The 19041-nt window shown below is 28.8% G+C and overlaps 3 protein-coding genes across 4 annotated transcripts; all 3 read right to left on the bottom strand.

Moving 5' to 3' along the window:
- Positions 1 to 1744: 1744 nt before the first annotated feature.
- On the bottom strand, positions 1745 to 3050 carry LOC145180259 (uncharacterized). 2 transcript variants are annotated; one of them, XM_080055118.2, is made up of 4 exons: positions 2949 to 3047; positions 2484 to 2709; positions 2188 to 2328; positions 1745 to 2057 (listed from the first exon to the last, which is right to left on the bottom strand). In XM_080055118.2, the coding sequence occupies exons 2-4, from the start codon at positions 2704 to 2706 to the stop codon at positions 1882 to 1884; spliced, it is 540 nt and encodes a 179-aa protein (XP_079911244.2). In that variant the 5' UTR covers positions 2707 to 2709; positions 2949 to 3047; the 3' UTR covers positions 1745 to 1881. The 2 variants fall into 2 exon arrangements, with proteins under 2 accessions (XP_079911244.2, XP_079911243.2); XM_080055117.2 differs by having other exon boundaries at positions 1746 to 2057; positions 2484 to 2715; positions 2949 to 3050.
- Positions 3051 to 4183: 1133 nt separating this feature from the next.
- Positions 4184 to 9943, bottom strand: LOC145202607 (beta-taxilin-like). Its single transcript, XM_090082614.1, has 12 exons — positions 9492 to 9943; positions 7993 to 8194; positions 7480 to 7562; positions 7325 to 7384; positions 6772 to 7025; positions 6579 to 6630; positions 6226 to 6345; positions 6056 to 6130; positions 5787 to 5879; positions 5532 to 5627; positions 5307 to 5426; positions 4184 to 4500 (listed from the first exon to the last, which is right to left on the bottom strand). The coding sequence occupies exons 1-12, from the start codon at positions 9519 to 9521 to the stop codon at positions 4270 to 4272; spliced, it is 1416 nt and encodes a 471-aa protein (XP_089938740.1). The 5' UTR covers positions 9522 to 9943; the 3' UTR covers positions 4184 to 4269.
- Positions 9944 to 10471: 528 nt separating this feature from the next.
- Positions 10472 to 17371, bottom strand: LOC145202070 (actin-interacting protein 1-like). The gene is made up of 17 exons (XM_090082613.1): positions 17190 to 17371; positions 16967 to 17103; positions 16454 to 16575; positions 16158 to 16248; positions 15813 to 15960; positions 15263 to 15443; positions 14902 to 14979; positions 14633 to 14719; positions 14410 to 14516; positions 13855 to 13996; positions 13684 to 13765; positions 13029 to 13182; positions 12864 to 12948; positions 11534 to 11647; positions 11266 to 11430; positions 11045 to 11192; positions 10472 to 10811 (listed from the first exon to the last, which is right to left on the bottom strand). Exons 2-17 carry the CDS (start codon positions 16989 to 16991, stop codon positions 10699 to 10701), a joined length of 1842 nt encoding a protein of 613 aa, XP_089938739.1. The 5' UTR covers positions 16992 to 17103; positions 17190 to 17371; the 3' UTR covers positions 10472 to 10698.
- Between the last annotated feature and the right edge of the window lie 1670 nt (positions 17372 to 19041).

Here is a 19041-nt window from a genome sequence, read left to right as displayed (position 1 = left end):
ATTTAGCGAAAAACGCCCCTTTAGGTACAGTGAATTTTCACTGTATTTAGCAAAAAACGCTTTCTTAGGTACAGTGAATTTTCACTGTACCTAACACCAAGCTAAATTAAATGTAAATACAATAAAGAAAAAAATAATTTGTCACAGTTTTAAAGAATTTAGCAAAGCCAATTTTTACCAAACAGCAAAAATAACTATTTAATATTGACATAATATGATTTACCAGCTATATGTAAACTAATTTTTATTTGACTAAAAAAAAATTGTTATTATGAGCTTTTTATGACATGAAATAACATATGAAATATGAAAAACGAAAGCATCAAATATCTGGCCGCATTTTGCAAGATAATTATCAATTTGAATAACTTTTTAAAAGGTTTTGCATTATCAAATGAATTATAAAAAAGCCCATTAGAAAATACACCTACTAAAAAAATAATGCATAGTGGAATATATATTATGGAGCTTATAGAGAAGTTGAGGCAAAAAATGGCGACATATCGGAAAAAATACTAAAAAAATACACAAGATTAAAGCTGGTGAATGGAGAACCAAGGAATTGAATGAAAGCAGATCTTGACAAAAAAATTTATTTAAGCTTTTTTATAGTTCGCAGTACTTTTTTTAGTCATTTTAAAATTATCCTTACAGGTCTATTTTATCATTGACGGGCTTGGTTTACACGAAAAAAAGTTTAAAAAATGTCCATCTTGAAAAAATGTTAAAATCTGTTGGTGTCTTATTAAACAAATGCTATAAAAGTTTAAATTAATACCACGTGATCAGAGTTTCTGTTTTAAAACTGTGGGCAGCCATTTTAGTAGTTTTTTTTGTTAACGGGTGAAAATTTAGAGTTTGTCGGAAACTCGCATGGCTCACTAATTTCTGCGGCCTCTTTGATGTAAAACAATGAGTTGCACGTCCATCTCTTTTACGTCCATGTTGATTTCAATCAGATAAATATTTGACACGAACAAGCATCACACGTGACGTTTAATAACACGTGACAAAACTAAAACAAGCCCCTCTTTACATGTGTCATATGTTTACTACAAACACTCGATATATCATTGGTTCATATGGCAGTTTTTTATAAAAGTTTTTTTGGAATTATTGTTTTTATCGAAATCATTATGAAATTTCTGCTTGAAACTAAGAAGATAACTCATTAACCAGAAGTAAGATTATTTTTTTATTTATTTTTTTGGTTGGTGTAACAAAACTATAAGCAAACTGCTTCTCAATAAAATATCTGGTCACACTTGTAGCAACAAAACTATGAGCAAACTGCTTCTCAATAAAATATCTGGTCACACTTGTAGCGACAAAACTATGAGCAAACTGCTTCTCAATAAAATATCTGGTCACACTTGTAGCGACAGTGATGAGTGAGATTTAACCTTGTTGATCAATTGTATTGTTAGCTATTCATGATAATTTCTAACAAGACAACAAATCAATGTTCTTGTCCGATTTGTATTATGGTATGTGATAAACCCAATCATACCAAACTTAGTTGAATATATTCTTTCAGAGCGAGATATTCAGACGACAATAGTTTTGATACTTCAAAAAGATCTTTATTATTTTAGAATTAGAAAAAAAAAAAGTTTAAACTAACTCTAAAATTAACTCTTTAAAAAAATCTGTAATGAAAGCATAAAAAACAACATCTAAAAAATATAAGTAAAACTTTCTTTAAAAGACAAGTTTTCTTCAACATTATAAAAGTTTTGAAAAAAATAAAAATGACAAAAAAAAAAAAATTTTGGTGTTATTTAACGCTATTTACGTCGACAAAAAGAAGCATCTTGGGAACGTTCTTGTTTCAAACATTTCTATTGTTAAGTTAAGCTAGTTACACAAGGAAATAGTCAATCAATATACAGCTTCTGCATAGCTGTTATCTTTTGAAGCTATATATACAAGACTAGCAGCAACAAAGGACAGACTTGTACCAATCCAGCCCAAAAAATACGAGTAACCATACGATAGGAACTTGTAACAATTAATCTCGTAGGTCATTATTGCCATTGAGATTAGAGAGAACAATCCTAAAGTACAAAGAAACTTTTGTGACAATCTTGTGATGGGGCTGATGAAACTAAATCTTCAATCGAAATACGTGTTGAAAATTTCTACAAAACTTTATTAAAGGATTTGCGTACCTAAATTGTGACATACCTGATACTAATGAAAGAAAAGCCATAAAACCAATATTGAGGACACCGTTAGACATTTGCTTAAAGAAAGGTGGGTAACCAATTGCTCCTACCAAGTGCATTAATGACATCGAAAACAAAGCACGAGTTGCCGTCAACCGAGCTTAACATAAAAATAAAAAAATGCAATAATTTGGTGAAAGAAGATAATTAAAGAACAAAAATTAGACACGATGATGTAGAATACGAAAGAGTACAGTAATATATTTAAGAAAAAGAAGAAAAAGAAGAGTAATAAGTAACAAACGGTTAACTCACATTCGCTATTTGCACTTCGTGAATAATTAGGTAAGAAGGTACAGTTTTTTATAGAAGCGTCCATACATATTGTCCATATACCAAAATATCGCGCACCTAGACTTTTTTTTTCAAAGTACCAATTTGTAGTGCAAAACGCGAGAAAAGTTACTGACAAAGTCAAAAAGAGAAAAATGTAGGAAATAGGTCGGACGTAAACGTTCAGCCAGGGTCTTTTGCGCATTCTCTAAACCTTTCAAAGTAAAATTAGGTGGGAAATATCAATAACAGCAATAATCAATATTAATATCTCAATTATAATAGTGGCTATAGTAATGTATAATGTAGAGGGATGTGCGAAAAGATTTTATATTTTTTTGATAACTTGTCAACAATATTTTCTAAATTCTTAATGGTCAATATAAAAGCAAAATGTATCAAACTACAGAGGTTAGTGTTTTAGTCTTGTGACTGATTTTCTCTTACCTGATGACAGCATGAGTATTTTGTCAGTAAAAGTTGCGTTGCGCAAATGTTGTAGGTAAGTTATCAGAAAACGCTTATCAAGTTTGTCTTATATTAAACCTTCAAAAAAAAAAACCATACTCTGGGGGTTAAGTTTTTAACAGGACAGCTTTAAAAACTTTAAAAACAATACTATTAAATCTCCGAAAGCTAGAGCTCAGGAGTTGAGAAAGATTGTAAATTGCTTTCTTAAGCAACACGCTTAGCATGCATTTTTATGAGCAACAGTATTTTTTTTTTTTTTCGTGACATTCTCCCGGACCTAACATAATATCTATGGTTCAGATTTCTTATAACTCAAATTTGCAATCTGCTCTTGTATTTTGTAATAAATAATTCATTTCGTTTTTTCAATCATTTCATTTACGAACAAAAAAAAAAAAAATTATTTTGTGGATCTTTATTTTGGTTTTTTAGCGTCCGAAGAAAAAGTTTTTCAAATTTATCAGAAGGACAGAGTATATAACCATATACTATTTACATAATCTTCGCCACTGGGTGAGGAAAACGCTATTATTTATTTTTTGCGATAAGAGACGTTCGATTCACATATTATTTATACCCGCCTATTGCCAGAAGTTATATTTCGATGCAAATCCGCCCTTTTTAAACCCATTTCAATCTTCGAGAATTTTAATTATCTCCAAAGTAATTGAACATGTTTAAGCAGTCAGTGTTAATTCATGTTAACTTATGTAATTCATGTTAATTCATGTTAACTTATGTAATTCATATTAACTACCTAAATAATACTAATTGTTGAATACTTAAGGCTCAGCAGGAACAAAATATATATATATATATAAACTTAAAACCATAATTTAGATGGATTTACATTGAACTTTTCACTCACCGAAAATTCAATCTTTCAATTGCCTAGCCATATTTGTGTTTCCAGAAGAACTAAAAAAAACTCATCCGAAAAAAGCAAAGCAATTGGGGTGAAATATGTTTTTGTGTTTTTAAATTATTTTAAGACGTTTGGTTTTTTTTGCAAACGCTTACATTTTTGTAACGACATTGAAGGAATATTTTTAAAACTTTCAATTGTGTAGTGTAAGAAGAGACTTACAAGAAAAAAAAAGAGAAAAAAAAAAAAAAAAGAATATTTTTTTTGTATACGTTTATATTTTCCAGTGTGACAGCATTTAAGGAATATTTAGTGTGATAGGACAAGTAACACAAGAAAATAAGAATTTTTGTTTTATGCTAAAAAATTTTTTATACAAATACATTTTACACCAAACTTGTTAAAATTTTCACTCATCAGGCTATGCATTCATTATTCGATAACAGGAGAAACAGGTTTATCTGCATCGTTTACCGGCTGCTTTGTGTCAATCGTTGACTCGACGCCAAGGGACTCATCGTATTGTTGTTTACCAGCCTCTACGGCATGACACGTATCAGCCTTCTGTTGTAACAGTAAATCGGGTGACGGAGTTGTACTGCTTACATGAGGATCGCTTATATCTGATATAGGTTCAGGCGAAGAGGAGGCCTCAATGTCATCCTAGAGCGTTTTTTTTTTACAAATATAAATCATCTTTCAAAATTAAAATAATTTTATTAGAGGAATAGATATTGATATCTGAAATTCTGGTGTCTGAATTACATTACTTAAGACTCTATTTACACTTTCTTTTTAACTATTTCTTTTGAACTTTGTTAAACCATTCGGCATGCAACTGTGTCCTCGTGCCATCCTCGTGCTCGGATCATAAAATTTAAAGCAATATTTGACTGTCCAAATGAGTAGTAATAATAAATTAATTTTTTTTTTAGTTAATAAAAAATATTAATGGAGTTTCAACCTTTTCCATTTTTTTACGCAAATCGTGTCTACAACAACTTCGCAACTTTTTCCCACTCCTTTCTACAATTTCTTTTTTACGAAAAAATTCGCTCCAAAAATTAACAATCCTCCCTTAGTAAATGTAAAGAACGTCTCATTTACCGAGACCTGTATTTGAAACTAAGCATTAACAAAATTAGAAATATCAAGTTTTAGTGACCCAACCAAATGCGCTACAAAAACATCCTAATTACGTTTTCACAACTAATAAATCGCGGATGAAGTAAATAAAATTGAGTTTAAAATTTTCTGAATTGAGCACATTAGCACGAATTCGCGGTTGCACGCCAAACTGATGCATTTTAAAGTACCATAACACGCTGAGAATGCTAGAGCAAGGGCCTAATACATGTCGAATACAAAATTTAGCAAAAATAATTTCTGAGACACGCGCGCGCGCACACACACACATCTATTCCTAATTTATAACTTTTTTGAGCTTTAACAGTAATGGCCAGTTTTACCTTTCCGTTCTCTAGTTGCTTGCTTAAGGTTTTTCTTTCAGATTGAAGAGCTCTGCATAATTTTTCTAGCTTTTCCACCTTTGTCTTCATTTTCGTTATAGTAGTTTGGTTTTGAGTACGCTGTAAACAATTAAGTAAAATAAAATCCGTTTCCGTCGTCCTTATTTTCGACTTAATTGTCTATGCAAAAATTTAAAGGAAAATCGAATTTTAGTTTGAACATACTTCCTCTACCATCTGTAGTAAAGAGTGGTTTGTGTTCTCCCAACGGCTTCTCCACATGTTTGATTCTTTTTCAAGCTTTCGAATTGTTTTTGTCATCTAAAAAATGTTTATCATCAATATGAAGCATTACAAAAGAAAAAAAAAAAATTTATGTCAAATAAAAAACACAAGTGTTTCAGCTGAAAGATATCCCCCCCTCCCTCCCTTTTCCAACAATTTAAAGAGTTTAACAGAGAAAAAAAAAGAAAAATTTACAGTATCCATATCTTTTTTAAATGTCGCGAAAACTTCGTTGCTTTTTGTCAACGTTGTCTGAAACTCTTCAAATTTTTCAGTATACAAAGATAACTAAAAAGAAAAGATAGAAAATGAAAAAATCTCTTTAGTTTTATTAAAATAATTCATATATTTGAAGAAAAAGAATGTAAATGGCTGTTGCTGTCATTTAATATTCTTTTCTTCTACTACTTTTTGAGGCCACAACACTCTTTCTGAGTGAGATTTTAAAAATAAAACCTGTTTACCTGAGCTCTAAGTTCAGCTTCTTGTTGAAGAAGTTCTTCGCATTTCTTTTTATAATTCAAAGATTCTTCTAGAACCTAAAGATGATAAAAAAAAGTTAATGCTTGATAAAAAAAAACTTGAAAATTAAAACTGATGAAATAAACTGCAGTTTGAAAAAGTTATTTCTCACAGTGTGCTTCTCTTTAAGATGGCTCTCCATTTCCTCCTGGACCACAAGATTTTGTTGTTGGAGTTTAGCTTCACATAATTGCAGCTCTAATTGTTTTGCTTTTAACACTTTTTCTATATGCTAGATAATTTTTGTAAAAAACATTAACATCTTATATTTGAAAAAGTATAACTTTTCATACAAAAAAGAATGAAATGAAAGTGACAGAAATGGCAAGGGCAGGGAAATTGAATTTTCAGTATTTGTACCATTGAAGGTACAATGAGGTAATAATAACAAAGTCTTGCAAAAAACAAAAAGCAAACAAAAAAACACAATTCTTTTAAATATAACAGTGTAAAGCAAGCATCAACCTGCTCCCGCACTTCATATTGCTCTACCAATCCTTTCAACTTCTGAGCAAGGCTAAATAAGGCAAACAAAAAAGACTATGTAAAACAAACAGACTTTCAAAAATGATAGTTTACCAATTTTTTTGAATAACAATATAAAAATTGAGGTTAACAAGGTACTTCAGAAACAACAACAAAATGAAAAATTACGCACTCATTATTATCTTGCTTTAGTTGTTGGTTTCGTTTGTGATTATCAGCCATTTGTGATGTTATGTCACTAATTGTTGATTGAAATTTTTGAGATAGTTCTTTTCGCTTCCGTTCTTCTTCTTCGGCACGACGTTGTGTTTCTTCTTTTATCTGCTTATTATGCTTTTGTAGTTCACGACATAAACTTTCCAATTTTCCTTTTGCTATCATAAGTTTGTTGTACTCAGATTGTAAGTAGTCTCTCTCTTTTTTCACCTTTAAATGGAATACATAATCTTGAAGATTTTAAAGGAGATTCATTTACAATTATAGCTTACATAATACTTGAACCACACTTTTCAAATTTGATTTTCACTCTGGAATGATTGGCTTAATCCATGTATTTTTACTTAAGGTTTTATAAATAGCCAATGAAAACAACATTAAAAAAAAATTCAAATTTTTGAATGATATAAAGAATCGTACTTTAAAGTATGAAATAAAAACTGATAGCTTAAACCTACAAAATTAAAAACTTGAAAAATGTCAAAGCATAAATTTAAATGTTTTTCAACCTTTAAATGTTTTGTTTCCAGCTCTTCCACTTTTTGTTCTGTTGACTTATGATCAGCTGCCTGTAAAATTTAAATAAAATTAAAAATCCTAAATCAAAAAAATGTATCAATTAAGTTAATTAAAGGTATAAATTAAAGTACAAAAAAAAACATACTAATTGAACATATTTCCTTGCCAATGCTTCCATTTTCTTTTCGGGAGTATCCAAACTATCAAATACATGCACCAAAAGATCAACTGGAAAAAAAAAGTTTTTCTTTCTTGGATATATAAAAAAATGGAATTAAATTTTATTCCACTTTAACCTTATATCTTATTAGCTTTATCTTATCTACCTTATAATATCTACCTTATAATATCTACCTTATTTTTCAAAAATGATATAGGAAAGTGTAAAACTCCTGATAAGTGGTTATCTATGTATAGAGCTAATGACGCACGAAATACAGGCAGAGGAACAAAAAAATTTTTCCTGGTGAAGTAAAAGAAATTATTAAAATACTTTAAAATAAGGAAAAATCCATCAAGTAGACTGTCAACCTGTGTGTATAGTTTATATATAAGACAACTAAATTATTACTTGCACATGTTATAAATTATCTAAAATTGTAAGAGTTGTACAAAAGAATGCTAGGACATTAAAAAAAACCCAGATAATACAACATACCTAACTTTTTATCATCACCTTTACTATTTTTATGAGCTTTTCGTGCAATATTTTGAATTCCACGATCCATTGCGATGGATTCTGGGGTAGGACGTGCTTTACGACTAGCATGTAAGCTTTCATTTACTCCATTTTCTTGGATACTTTCAATCATATCATCAGATGGGACCTCAAGCTCAGTATTTTCAGAAACCAGCATTCCCTAAATATTTTTAAAAATAGTATGTTAAATCACAAGAAAAGATATTAATGCTTTTTTATCATTACATTATCATATTTTGATTAACTATGTTTCTTTATTTAGACTTATTTTTGTTTATATTTGATGGAAATGTTAAAATATTTAATGTTTATTCATTTTTATTAAATTTAACAAACAAAAATTAAAGTATCTTTAAAAAACATTTTATAATCTTTATAACTAGTTTTAATTAGATAAGATTTATATCAACTCTATCAGGTCACACGAGCTATATACTAAAAAACTTGGTAAATATATTTTATCAAAAATAAAAGGTGAAGAACAACTATTGACATCTATATATACACTGTAAACATGTACAAGAGAGTAACAACTTGGGATTTATTTGAACTTATGTACAAATATTTCGTTTAAAATTTTCAGCTATAATCATAGTAGCCGAGAGAAATTTCGGGCACCGGGGAAGTTTTCTTAAGGGGCCCTCATTATGAATAATTATAGATCCCAGGACCAAAAGAAGTGTGCTCTGTTCATTGAAAATTAAAAATAAAAGTTAATTAAATCTTTTAAAAGTCAAAACTATTTAAATCTTTTAAGAATTACTTTAAAAAATTATTTGCATTAACACGGGGCCCTGGGAATCTTCCCTGTCCACCCCCCCTCTTGGCGGCCATGGCTATAATAATAAAAAGAGAAAAATATTTAGTTTACTGAATACTGACTTTTCAGATTTCAAAGTATGTGTTCATATGCCAAACCATTTATCAGTAAAATTAAAATTTAGATTACAACTTATTTTTCTTTTACAATTATTATCTCATTGTAAATATATTTAAATAACATTAATAATTACATTTAAATATATATATATATATATATATATATATATATATATATATATATATATATATATATATATATATATATATATATATATATATATACAAGAAAAAAACAACAACAAAAGAGTTTAAAAATAGTGTCAAAAGTTATAGCTTATTTGAAGCAGCAATAAGGAGCAAAGTCACAAAAAAAAGTATAGAGAAAATCTTTTCTAAATGCCATTTATGAACAAGCTCACCAGTTCATCCTTTTAATGGTTTTTGCTATATACCTATACCTATAGAAATTAAAATTCGATAAAGATTTTCTGTACACTGGCTGGTATTAAAGCTATTGGACTTCTTTAACATTTAACTATAAAATGCTTTAATTAGCAATAAGTATGTACATCATTCCAGGTGCTGAGTGAACAAGATAGAATCAGATAGATAAAATGCATATACAAAAAACTTACATTTTGAGAGTTAAGAGCAGATGATTCCATGGTTTTTTATTTTAAAAGTTTATTTTGATCAGCGTTTTTAATAAATGAACTTTGAATAAGTTGAATAGCTACGTGAGATTTGTTGTATATTCTATTTTTCAGTTTGACGCGCTAAGTACGGTACCCACGAAAAAATGCGTTTGGCACTTGCTAATGATTGGGTGTGTACTGACTAAATGATATCGAACAGAGTTCTATACGTTTTAATAGGTAAAATTGTATGCGTGTGTGTAAGCCTGTTTTATCTAGTTTTCCACAAGATTCTTAAAATTAACATTTTTGGCTTTATTAACATTAAATTTTACTGCAATGATTGGAACATGTTCAGGATAAGATAAATTAGTTCATAATGATCATTGACAACAGTGAGACAAGATTTCCAATTTTAATGCGACATTTTCTCTTGAGGAAACAGGCGAATTAAAACATTTCTTAACGTAACAATTGTTTCAGTCTTGCGATAACTTGCGCTATTTTATAGTAATCTTGTTGCACGTTTTTCTCATTACATTTTTTGAGTAATTTCCTTAATTGTTACATGTGTGATATTTCTAAACTTAAAGGTGGTTTTCCAGATAAAAAAACATGGCGCGACGAGATAAACATCAAACTTAGCTGGGTTTGAGCAAGCACAATAAATCGTAATTTTTTCATCAAAAACTGTCATCACCTGATTCATTATTTAAATCAGGATTTTCAATAACGCCCAAAAATTTCTGCAAAGTTTACTACTGTTACCTTTAAACGCAAACTTTGAAAAAATTTTATATTTTAAATAATTTTCAGCTTTCTGATCAACTTTTAAACGTTCAAAAACTTACAAAAAAAATCTTCCTTTTTGAAATTTGTAAAACCCTTGAAAAACACGAAATCACAAGGAATACCTTGTTAAACTTTAGAAAGCCTAAAATATTCCTTGAAAATATTTACACACAAAAGAAAGAAGAAAGTTGAAGTTCCATATTTTTATTCAGGTTAAAAAAAAAAAAGTCTGAAATAGAGTTATGAAAGTGAACAGAAAATTTTGAAAATTGACAACAATATGAAATGTAATAGAAATGTAAAAACTGACAGAAAAAAAGTCGCGAATTAAGCTTAGGATTATTCACTTTACAAAAATCTTGTGGTAAAAATATAAACTACAAAACAGATTTTAAAGCAATTTGCTGTCAGTTAATCAGTGACTTATATTCCACTGGCGGATACAACAATCCTGACGTCCGCATGTAAGCAATGTATTGTTTCCCGACCATCGCACTGAAGTGACATCCACAGACTGAGAGTGTGCACCTAATAACAAATATAATAATATTTATAATAATAATAATGATAATAATAATAATAATAATAATAATAATAATAATAATAATAATAATAATAATAATAATAATAATAATAATAATAATAATAATAATAATAATAATAATGATAACAACAACAATAATAATAATGATAATAAAGATTCGATAAAATTTCTGAATTGAGTCAAAAAAAATTATTTGCATAATACCCTTAATTCTTACCTCTAATTGAAGTGCTTTTATCACCTTTAGTAATGTCCCAAACATAAACTGCTCCATCAATACCAGCGGATGCTAAGAAAAGGGAGTTAGGAGTCCAATCGATAGAGTTAACTTTTCCAGAGTGTGAAGCCCAGTTACCAATTTCTGTCTAAAGAATTTAAAGTGGAAGAATAATAAAATAGTAACAGTCTTAGTTACAAGAGCTGTTGAATATAACTAACCTTGAAATCAGAGGTTCGAACTATTTTAACTTGCTTCTTTCCAGTACAAATTGCAAGAAACTGGCTATCAGGAGAAAATTGAACACCTGTCACATTACCATTAGTGGGTAAATCAGAAAACTCCTTTAGTTCATTTCCTTCAATGTTGTAGATAACAACTTTTGACTAAAAATGAATATCTAGAAACAATTTCGTAGGCCTAAAAGTGGTAACAATTCTTTAATTCAACAAACATTAGTTCATTTTAACAGGATAAGAAAAATCTTACCTCCTCAGTGCCAACTGCAACTTTGGCAAGATCAGAGCTAATTGTTACACTAGTAGGATCGAAAGGAAGTGACATATACTTATGAACTACTTTACCATCTTGAATAACAATGATCTAGATTCCCAGATTATAAATATAAATATATTAATCTAAGTATATAAACATATACACACACATACACACAAACACATGATGATGCTTCGTATACTTATTATATATAATATATAGTAAGTATATAAAGCACCATGTTTTTTGTATAATAATTACCCATGGAGTTTTTGAAATATTTTGAGAACCACTTAATCAATTTTGATCATTTTTTTATTTATATTTTTCTTCCTTTAAAATAATATAAAGGTAGTTATATTATTTTAAAGGGAGATAAATATAAAATTAAAAAATTATTAAAAAAAATTGATCATAAACAAAGAAAATGTATTCGCAAGTAGAAGTGAGAAATTTATTTTAGACATGTGATTTAAAAATCATAATATTCTAATTAAAATTTTCTAGCAAAAAAAGTATAAAGTTCAAAGGAAAACTGTCAGTCATATCATCAAATGATGGAGTAAAGGTTGTGGATTTTAAATAAAGTTGAGAAACTGAGGAAGAGGTCAGAAAGTGATCAGAGGGACCAATAGAAATACAGAGTACTCCATTCAAGATTTTGAAAAAAAAACCGGTGTTTCCAAGTTGACAATCCAAGAAGTAAAAAAGAGATTTGACTACAAGACATACATGAATCAGAAATTTCCTGGAAGAAATACAGCAAAATCCAAAAACACGGCTGAAAACTGCTAAAAGAAAAGCTACAGGGAAATCAAAGTACATTATATTGGATGAAAAAAAAAAACGAATCCAGCAAACATGTCACAAGTTTGTCTGACTAAAAAAAAATTGTCCAACTAAAAAAATTTTTTAACAAAAAATTTTTTGCAAAAATGAAAAAAAACTGCATGAGAAAGGTAAAATTGCAGCACACATCAATCTTTTACGCCAAATTTGGGGTATGGCATCACAAAATTTTACAAACGTTATCCAAAAGCTCATGTGAGGTGCCCACACTAAATTGAGAAAATATTGTGATCAGCTTGAAGATGATGTTTTCTAAAAGCTTTACTGTACTTGGAGATAAATTTGCTTTAAAGCAAATTTTTCAGCTCAAATTCAAGTGGTTCTTTCAATATTTCAAAAACCACATGGGTCATTATCATTCTGGGCAGTCTTTATTATGCATAGATATTTCCTTATATATATTTCCCATAGATGTAATCAAATTGTTTAGTGGTAAACTGTTCATAACCTTTCATGAAAGTGATAGTGAATTTACCGAGTTAACGCAAACTACAACACTTAATCCAAGGTTTCCAATTGCACATCCTCGTGGTTGAGAGTTCAATGTAACAACATTATTGCTGTAAAAACAAAAGAGATTTGTTACAGAAAACCTTGATAAAGAAAAACAAATTCAAAATCTCAATATGCTTAAAAAAACCTGTATTTCTTTTCAGATGCTGATATGAAACGAACAGTATCATCCATACCACAAGTGACAATAGTATCATGTTTACAATCCATGTACATCACCTGATTCTTGTGGGCTTCACCCTGAACATAATCTGCAACACCTGTAGCCAAATCCCAAAAGCGTACATGGTTGTTAAAGAAACCTTTTTATATTATATTACTACATTATATATAATATATATTATATTATTATATTATATATTTGCTTAATTGAGTTTCTGCTAAAAATCATACAAAAATAAAAAAATTAAAATTTAAGAATTGAACATTTTCACAAAAGCAAAAGTGTTAGATTAACATTTCATAGAAAAAAAACTTCTTTAGTTTACATCAAATGCAGGAGACAGGAGAAATTCTATAAAATCAGGATGAAGGGAGAGGTATTTCAAAAGTTTGTCAAACACTTTTTTTCATACTGAAAAAAAAAAATCTGTTTATGCTGCTAGAGGTTGTTTGTAGCATATATTTTCATGTAATGAATTAAAAAAAACAAAAAAAACATGCAAACATTATTTAAGTGCTTGAAGATACAAGTAATTGAACTTTTTTCCAACTAGTAAAATACATAACTGCTATATCCAAAGCTGAGAATCTACTAAAAAAAGTAAAGTAAGAAAAGATATAGGTTAAGCCCTCAAAACTTGCAGTAAACAATATTGTTTTATCTTCATTTAGACAAGATGCAACAATGGCTTTGTTGTGACCCTGAAAATAAAACCGAAAAACTATTAAAGTTGTTAAAAGATATTTAGTAAAGCAGATAGTTTTTCTAAATATACTAGTCATTAAAATACCTTTACAACTCGTTTAGGCTCAGAGGGATTTTTTATGTCTAAATAATTAATGTTTCCACTTAGTGAGACACTAATCAAATTGTCTCCAACCCACAAGCAGCCAACTTGCATGTCATCTATAGTTTTTCCCATCTCAAACAAGCTGCAAAGAAACATGTTTTGTTTAGAAAAATTTGTATATTGTTCCAACTGAAGACTAAATAACTCACATTTCAAACTTGATAAATAACACATAGGGTAAAATTTGAAAAAAATTGATAACACAGGCAAAATTTGAAAGAACTTATTTATACAGTCTACAAAGCAACTATTAAAATGATTATGTTTTCAGAAGTTGAATTTAATATTTAAATCATCATATCACTAGAGTGTCATTCTAGTTGTATTTAAAATTATAGGAATTTCAGAATAACAGGAATCAATCATTTCAATAATAAAAACTCATAACCTAACAATAACTTCAGATTGTTGTATTTTGCGAGAATGAGTTTTGGCAAGGTGTATAAACAGAGCTTGAAAAATTCTCTTGGACTAGGATGCTATGTTCAAACTTACGCTACTTCTTTACTAGAAAGACCATTATTTTCCTCCATATTCCATATTTTCACGGTTTTATCAGCTGAACATGTCATCAACATTTTGCTGTCAGGGCTCCAGCTAATCTAACAATATAATATTATAAATATAATAATAAATATTGCCTTTTTTTCCAATTGCACATTTTTTTAATTAGAAAAATAAACTTTTATTTATATTGCTTTGGGTTTCAGAAAATTACCCCATAAATCCCTCCATTGTGTATTTTTTGTTGTGTACTGCAAATCTCCCCTAGAAGATCCCCGGTTTTTCCATCATGAACAAAACACTAAATTTAATTTTACATTTTTCATTACCAAAATTAAAAAAAAAAATTCACTTGCTACAAAAACATTTTTATCAAGATAGAATAAAAGTTTATAAAGCACCTTGAAAACTTACTAAACTTTTTGAAATTTTTTTTTTAACAAATGCATTTTACAAATGTAATTTTTCATAAAAAATATATACCCTGCCATCAGAACCAGCACTAACAAACTTATTTCCATCAGGTGAAAAACGAACACAATTTGCAAAACTTGTATGCTCCTAAAAAAAAAAAAAAATTAGGATAAAAGTAGATAAGATTAGCCATGTAAACACACAACTAAACTTAAATAAAGCTTACGTGAAATTAGGATAAAAGTAGATAAGATTAACCATTATAACACATAACTAAACTTAAGTAAAGCTTACGCGAAATTAGGATAAAAGTAGATAAGATTTGCCATTATAACACATAACTAAACTTAAATAAAGCTTACGCGAAATTAGGATAAAAGTAGATAAGATTAGCCATTATAACACACAACTAAACTTAAATAAAGCTTACGCGAAATTGAGTCTTCAATTTAAAAGGAGGACCTTCATAGTAGCAAGTAGAATAATCTTCAGATGAAACAACAAGTCGGTATGGTCTTGTTTGTTTAATACTGATATTATTGCAAGCTTTCAAAGGTCCTGTTAATTCACCAACTGATGTTCCAGTGTCCCACATAAAAATATGGGCTGCCCTGTATAAACAAACAAAAACTGAGCAAACTTATTTCATAAATCGAATATTTAAACTATAATATATATATTCTTTTTGAAAACTATATTGAAATTTCCTAAAACATATTCTTTAACGTGATTTTTAAAATTAAAAACCTAGTGGAAATATAACAAAATGTGAAGTACATATTTAATGAAAGATATTTTGGCTGCATTTACTTTGAAAACTTTTCAATTTTTTTTTTTTTTTTTTTTCATGATAAAAAAAAAAAATAATAATAAAGTAAAAAAATTTAATATTACAAAAGCTAGTTTTTCCTCAAGATGTTTATTAAAAAAGATGTTAAAAAATGGACGTTGGATGAACAATTCAAAAGTTTTAAATTTACTTTTCTCTTCCTTCACCACAAACAGCAATTCGTTTACTATCTTCAGTCCATGCAATATCTTTAATTGGGCCCCCAAGAGCAGGGTATTCATACTTAAGAATATGCTCTTTGTTAACTGTGTCCCAAATCCTCACTTTACCAGTAACATCTATAATCCAAAAGATTCTTTTTTTATATGGACCTTAAGTTTTAAAGTATATTTCTAGAAAGATTTTGAAAACAAAATTGAATTAAACAAGTGATCAACAAAATCCCAAATTACAGAAACTTTCAGTAAACCCTCTTACTATTGTTTTACATGTTTTTATATGTTTTATAGCAACAAAAGTAACTTTTACAACTAACCTGCAGAACATATATAAAATCCACTAGGTGAGTAAGCAGCACTTGTGGTGTCTTTAGCATGCTGTGTATAAACATCAGCTATTTTAGGATTCTAAAAGCAAAACTTAAACACGTTAAGATTATAAAAAATTTATAAGAAAGGGTATATATCTAATGTTAAAAAACAAAATTGTTATTACTCTGTTATACTGACAATAATTGTCATAAAAATATTTAGATTGGTATTGAAATGTTGGACTTCATAAATTTAATATTACACTTAGATATATGTATAAAGTAGTAGACAGACTTCTTACTTCAACATCACGAATGATAATACTGTTTCCTTGACAATATAAGATATTTTTTCCTTTTGGATCAGAAGATAGGTGAATAGGTCGACCACGTATAGTTCTTGGCGTACCAGCAAAGATATTCACTAAGTTTAATCAAGTTACATCAATATTTTGACTTAGATAGAGGCATAAGATTTATAAGAACTATAAAGCTTACACTTTTATGATATGCATAACATAAGAATTAAATACTGGCAGAAGATTAGGAGAAATTATTAATTACACGTCTATTACAAACATAGCATAAAAATTAAATACCGGTATAAGATAGATAGTTTCTTTTTTTTATTTTTTTTATTAATTTTATTTGAAAATTCAAGGTTTTAACATGAAAATGTTGCCTTGCTAAATTTAAATTTCATTCAACCACCTCCCTCATTTATCAAAAAAAAAATATCAGTAAAACTGATTTCAATATTTAAGAGTAAAGAAAGTTTTTATATTAAGAGACTTTAAACACTGTGTATTTCTTACGTAAAGTGTAGTTATCTTCAGACATTCTGACGTTCTGTAATAGGAAAGACAGCAGAAGAGCCTTTTCTTAAACTTCTATTACGGGAAAACGGCAACTACGGTAAACTCCCACCACTTCAAATCTACTATAAGCGATTCTAAATCCACCAAACTATAAAATTGAAGCAAAGAAAATTCAATAAATATATCAAATCAGTGGATGTTTTAAATACATAAACATTACCCATAAATGGGAATAACAACCAGATGATAAATTTTGCTCGGCGTCGACTATTTAAAATGCTTCAGAAAAATTAAATTTTTTTAAAAAAGTATCGTTGGAAATTAATGCAAGGGAAAAAATGCCACATTTATGCTGTTAGAGAGCTTTAGAAAGACAGCAGATGCAATATTTCAAGGGTCGACGAAATAAAAACGTCGTCGAGTGTGATAACTGAACACATCCGTCGAGGTCTTACAATTAAAAATCCAAACAGGCATAAACAATTTAGTAATACCAAAAAAAAAAAAAAATCAACGGATATTCGAGGGGAAATCATACTTTTCCTGTTCTATCAATGAAACTCATTAAAATCGTTAGCGCAACTTTTTAATTTTCTGTCTTTAAAGACATTTTTTTTTGTCTCGATGCACAGTCGCCTACAACGAACTATGTGGACAAAAATATTTATATTTTGTCCACATAGTCCACTGTGCATCAAATATTGTTGAACGAATGTTCGATCAATCATATTTTGGTGTTTTTTGTTAATTAGTAATGCATTTTTAGATTATGTAAAGGCTTTGGGGGAATTTTTACATTAAAAAATTTAAATACGGATTTAAAAAAGAAATTAAACAAATAACTTTTTTAAACTAAAAAAATCCATAAAAATTTTTTTTCGGAACGTGTTTCTGTAATAAAAAATTATGCCCATCCGAAGGGTAACAACATTTTTGACTTGCATACGAAGGTAATAATAATAAGGTAATTGCATAGATTATGGTAAGATGAAAACTCTTGATGTTCTGCCTTTAATAACCACTCTCTAGTCTGTTCATAAATATGACTAGTACATTTAGAATCGACGTAATAAGCTGATGCCCCTTTACGGTTCAATCACCTGCCTCAACAAATAACGTTACCTGAATTCGTTTTTTTTTTGATGATTCGGAACTCTTTCTAATCAAAGAAGCAAGGTTTTTGTTACCAAACAAATAATTTGCTACTTCAGTAGCTGTGGTGAGTTTTCTATTTCTCTGAGTCTTGGTCTTCCCTCCTACGTTTTTTGGTTTTAAGGTCGCTAAGCTCAGTTTTAAATTGCCAACTCAGTGGCAGTTCGCTATTTCGCTAAGCCTTCAAACCCTACGTTTTTTGGTTATGAGTCTTCAAAATTCCTCCAGATGACGAAAAAGGACAGAGGTGATATATACTTATTTTAAATTCTTTATTTGCACCCTTCTAACCAACTTTTGTTTTCATTTAAAAAACTCTTCACCATAAACAAGAATTTCTTTCTTCTTGCTTAAGATCCCGTCATTCTTCAAATAACTGGACTTTTAAAAAAAGACGGCATACGATCTGAAAAAAATTAAGACACAAAAAAAAAAATGTGGATAGATTATATTCCATTGAAAATTGGTGATAACTTTTATACTATTGTACATCTAAGTACTTGCAAAATTAAAAAAATTAGCTTGGATACATACGAATACAAAAAGCAGTATGTATTGAAAAATTAAAAACGAAAAAAGATATTACAATTTTAACGTGATTTTTAATGAAACAAATTTTAAAAAGGACAGAACAAAGTCTGACATATTTAGTGTTGATAAAAAAAACTATTGAACTCTAGGACAGCAAGTAAACTAAAATATCCTTTTTTATGTTAACTTATCTTTAGATCATTAAAATTTTTATTATTTCATTTGATTATTGCACTCATTGACTGTTTAACAATATAACAACTTGAAATTATTTATGCCTGAAATTGTACATCATAACACATTTAAGGAACAAATCATCATAATCTTTGTGGTTTATGCATCTTTTATACCTATTGGGTTTTTACACAACGATAACCAAAATCATTATG

This window comes from Hydra viridissima, unplaced genomic scaffold (genome assembly GCF_058129835.1).
Source record: "Hydra viridissima isolate aposymbiotic clone 2 unplaced genomic scaffold, HvirCarnegie_v1 scaffold_3, whole genome shotgun sequence".
NCBI classification, from domain to species: Eukaryota; Metazoa; Cnidaria; class Hydrozoa; order Anthoathecata; family Hydridae; genus Hydra; species Hydra viridissima.
Note: the sequence above shows the minus strand (reverse complement) of the source record. Positions and strands in the feature narration are given on the sequence as shown.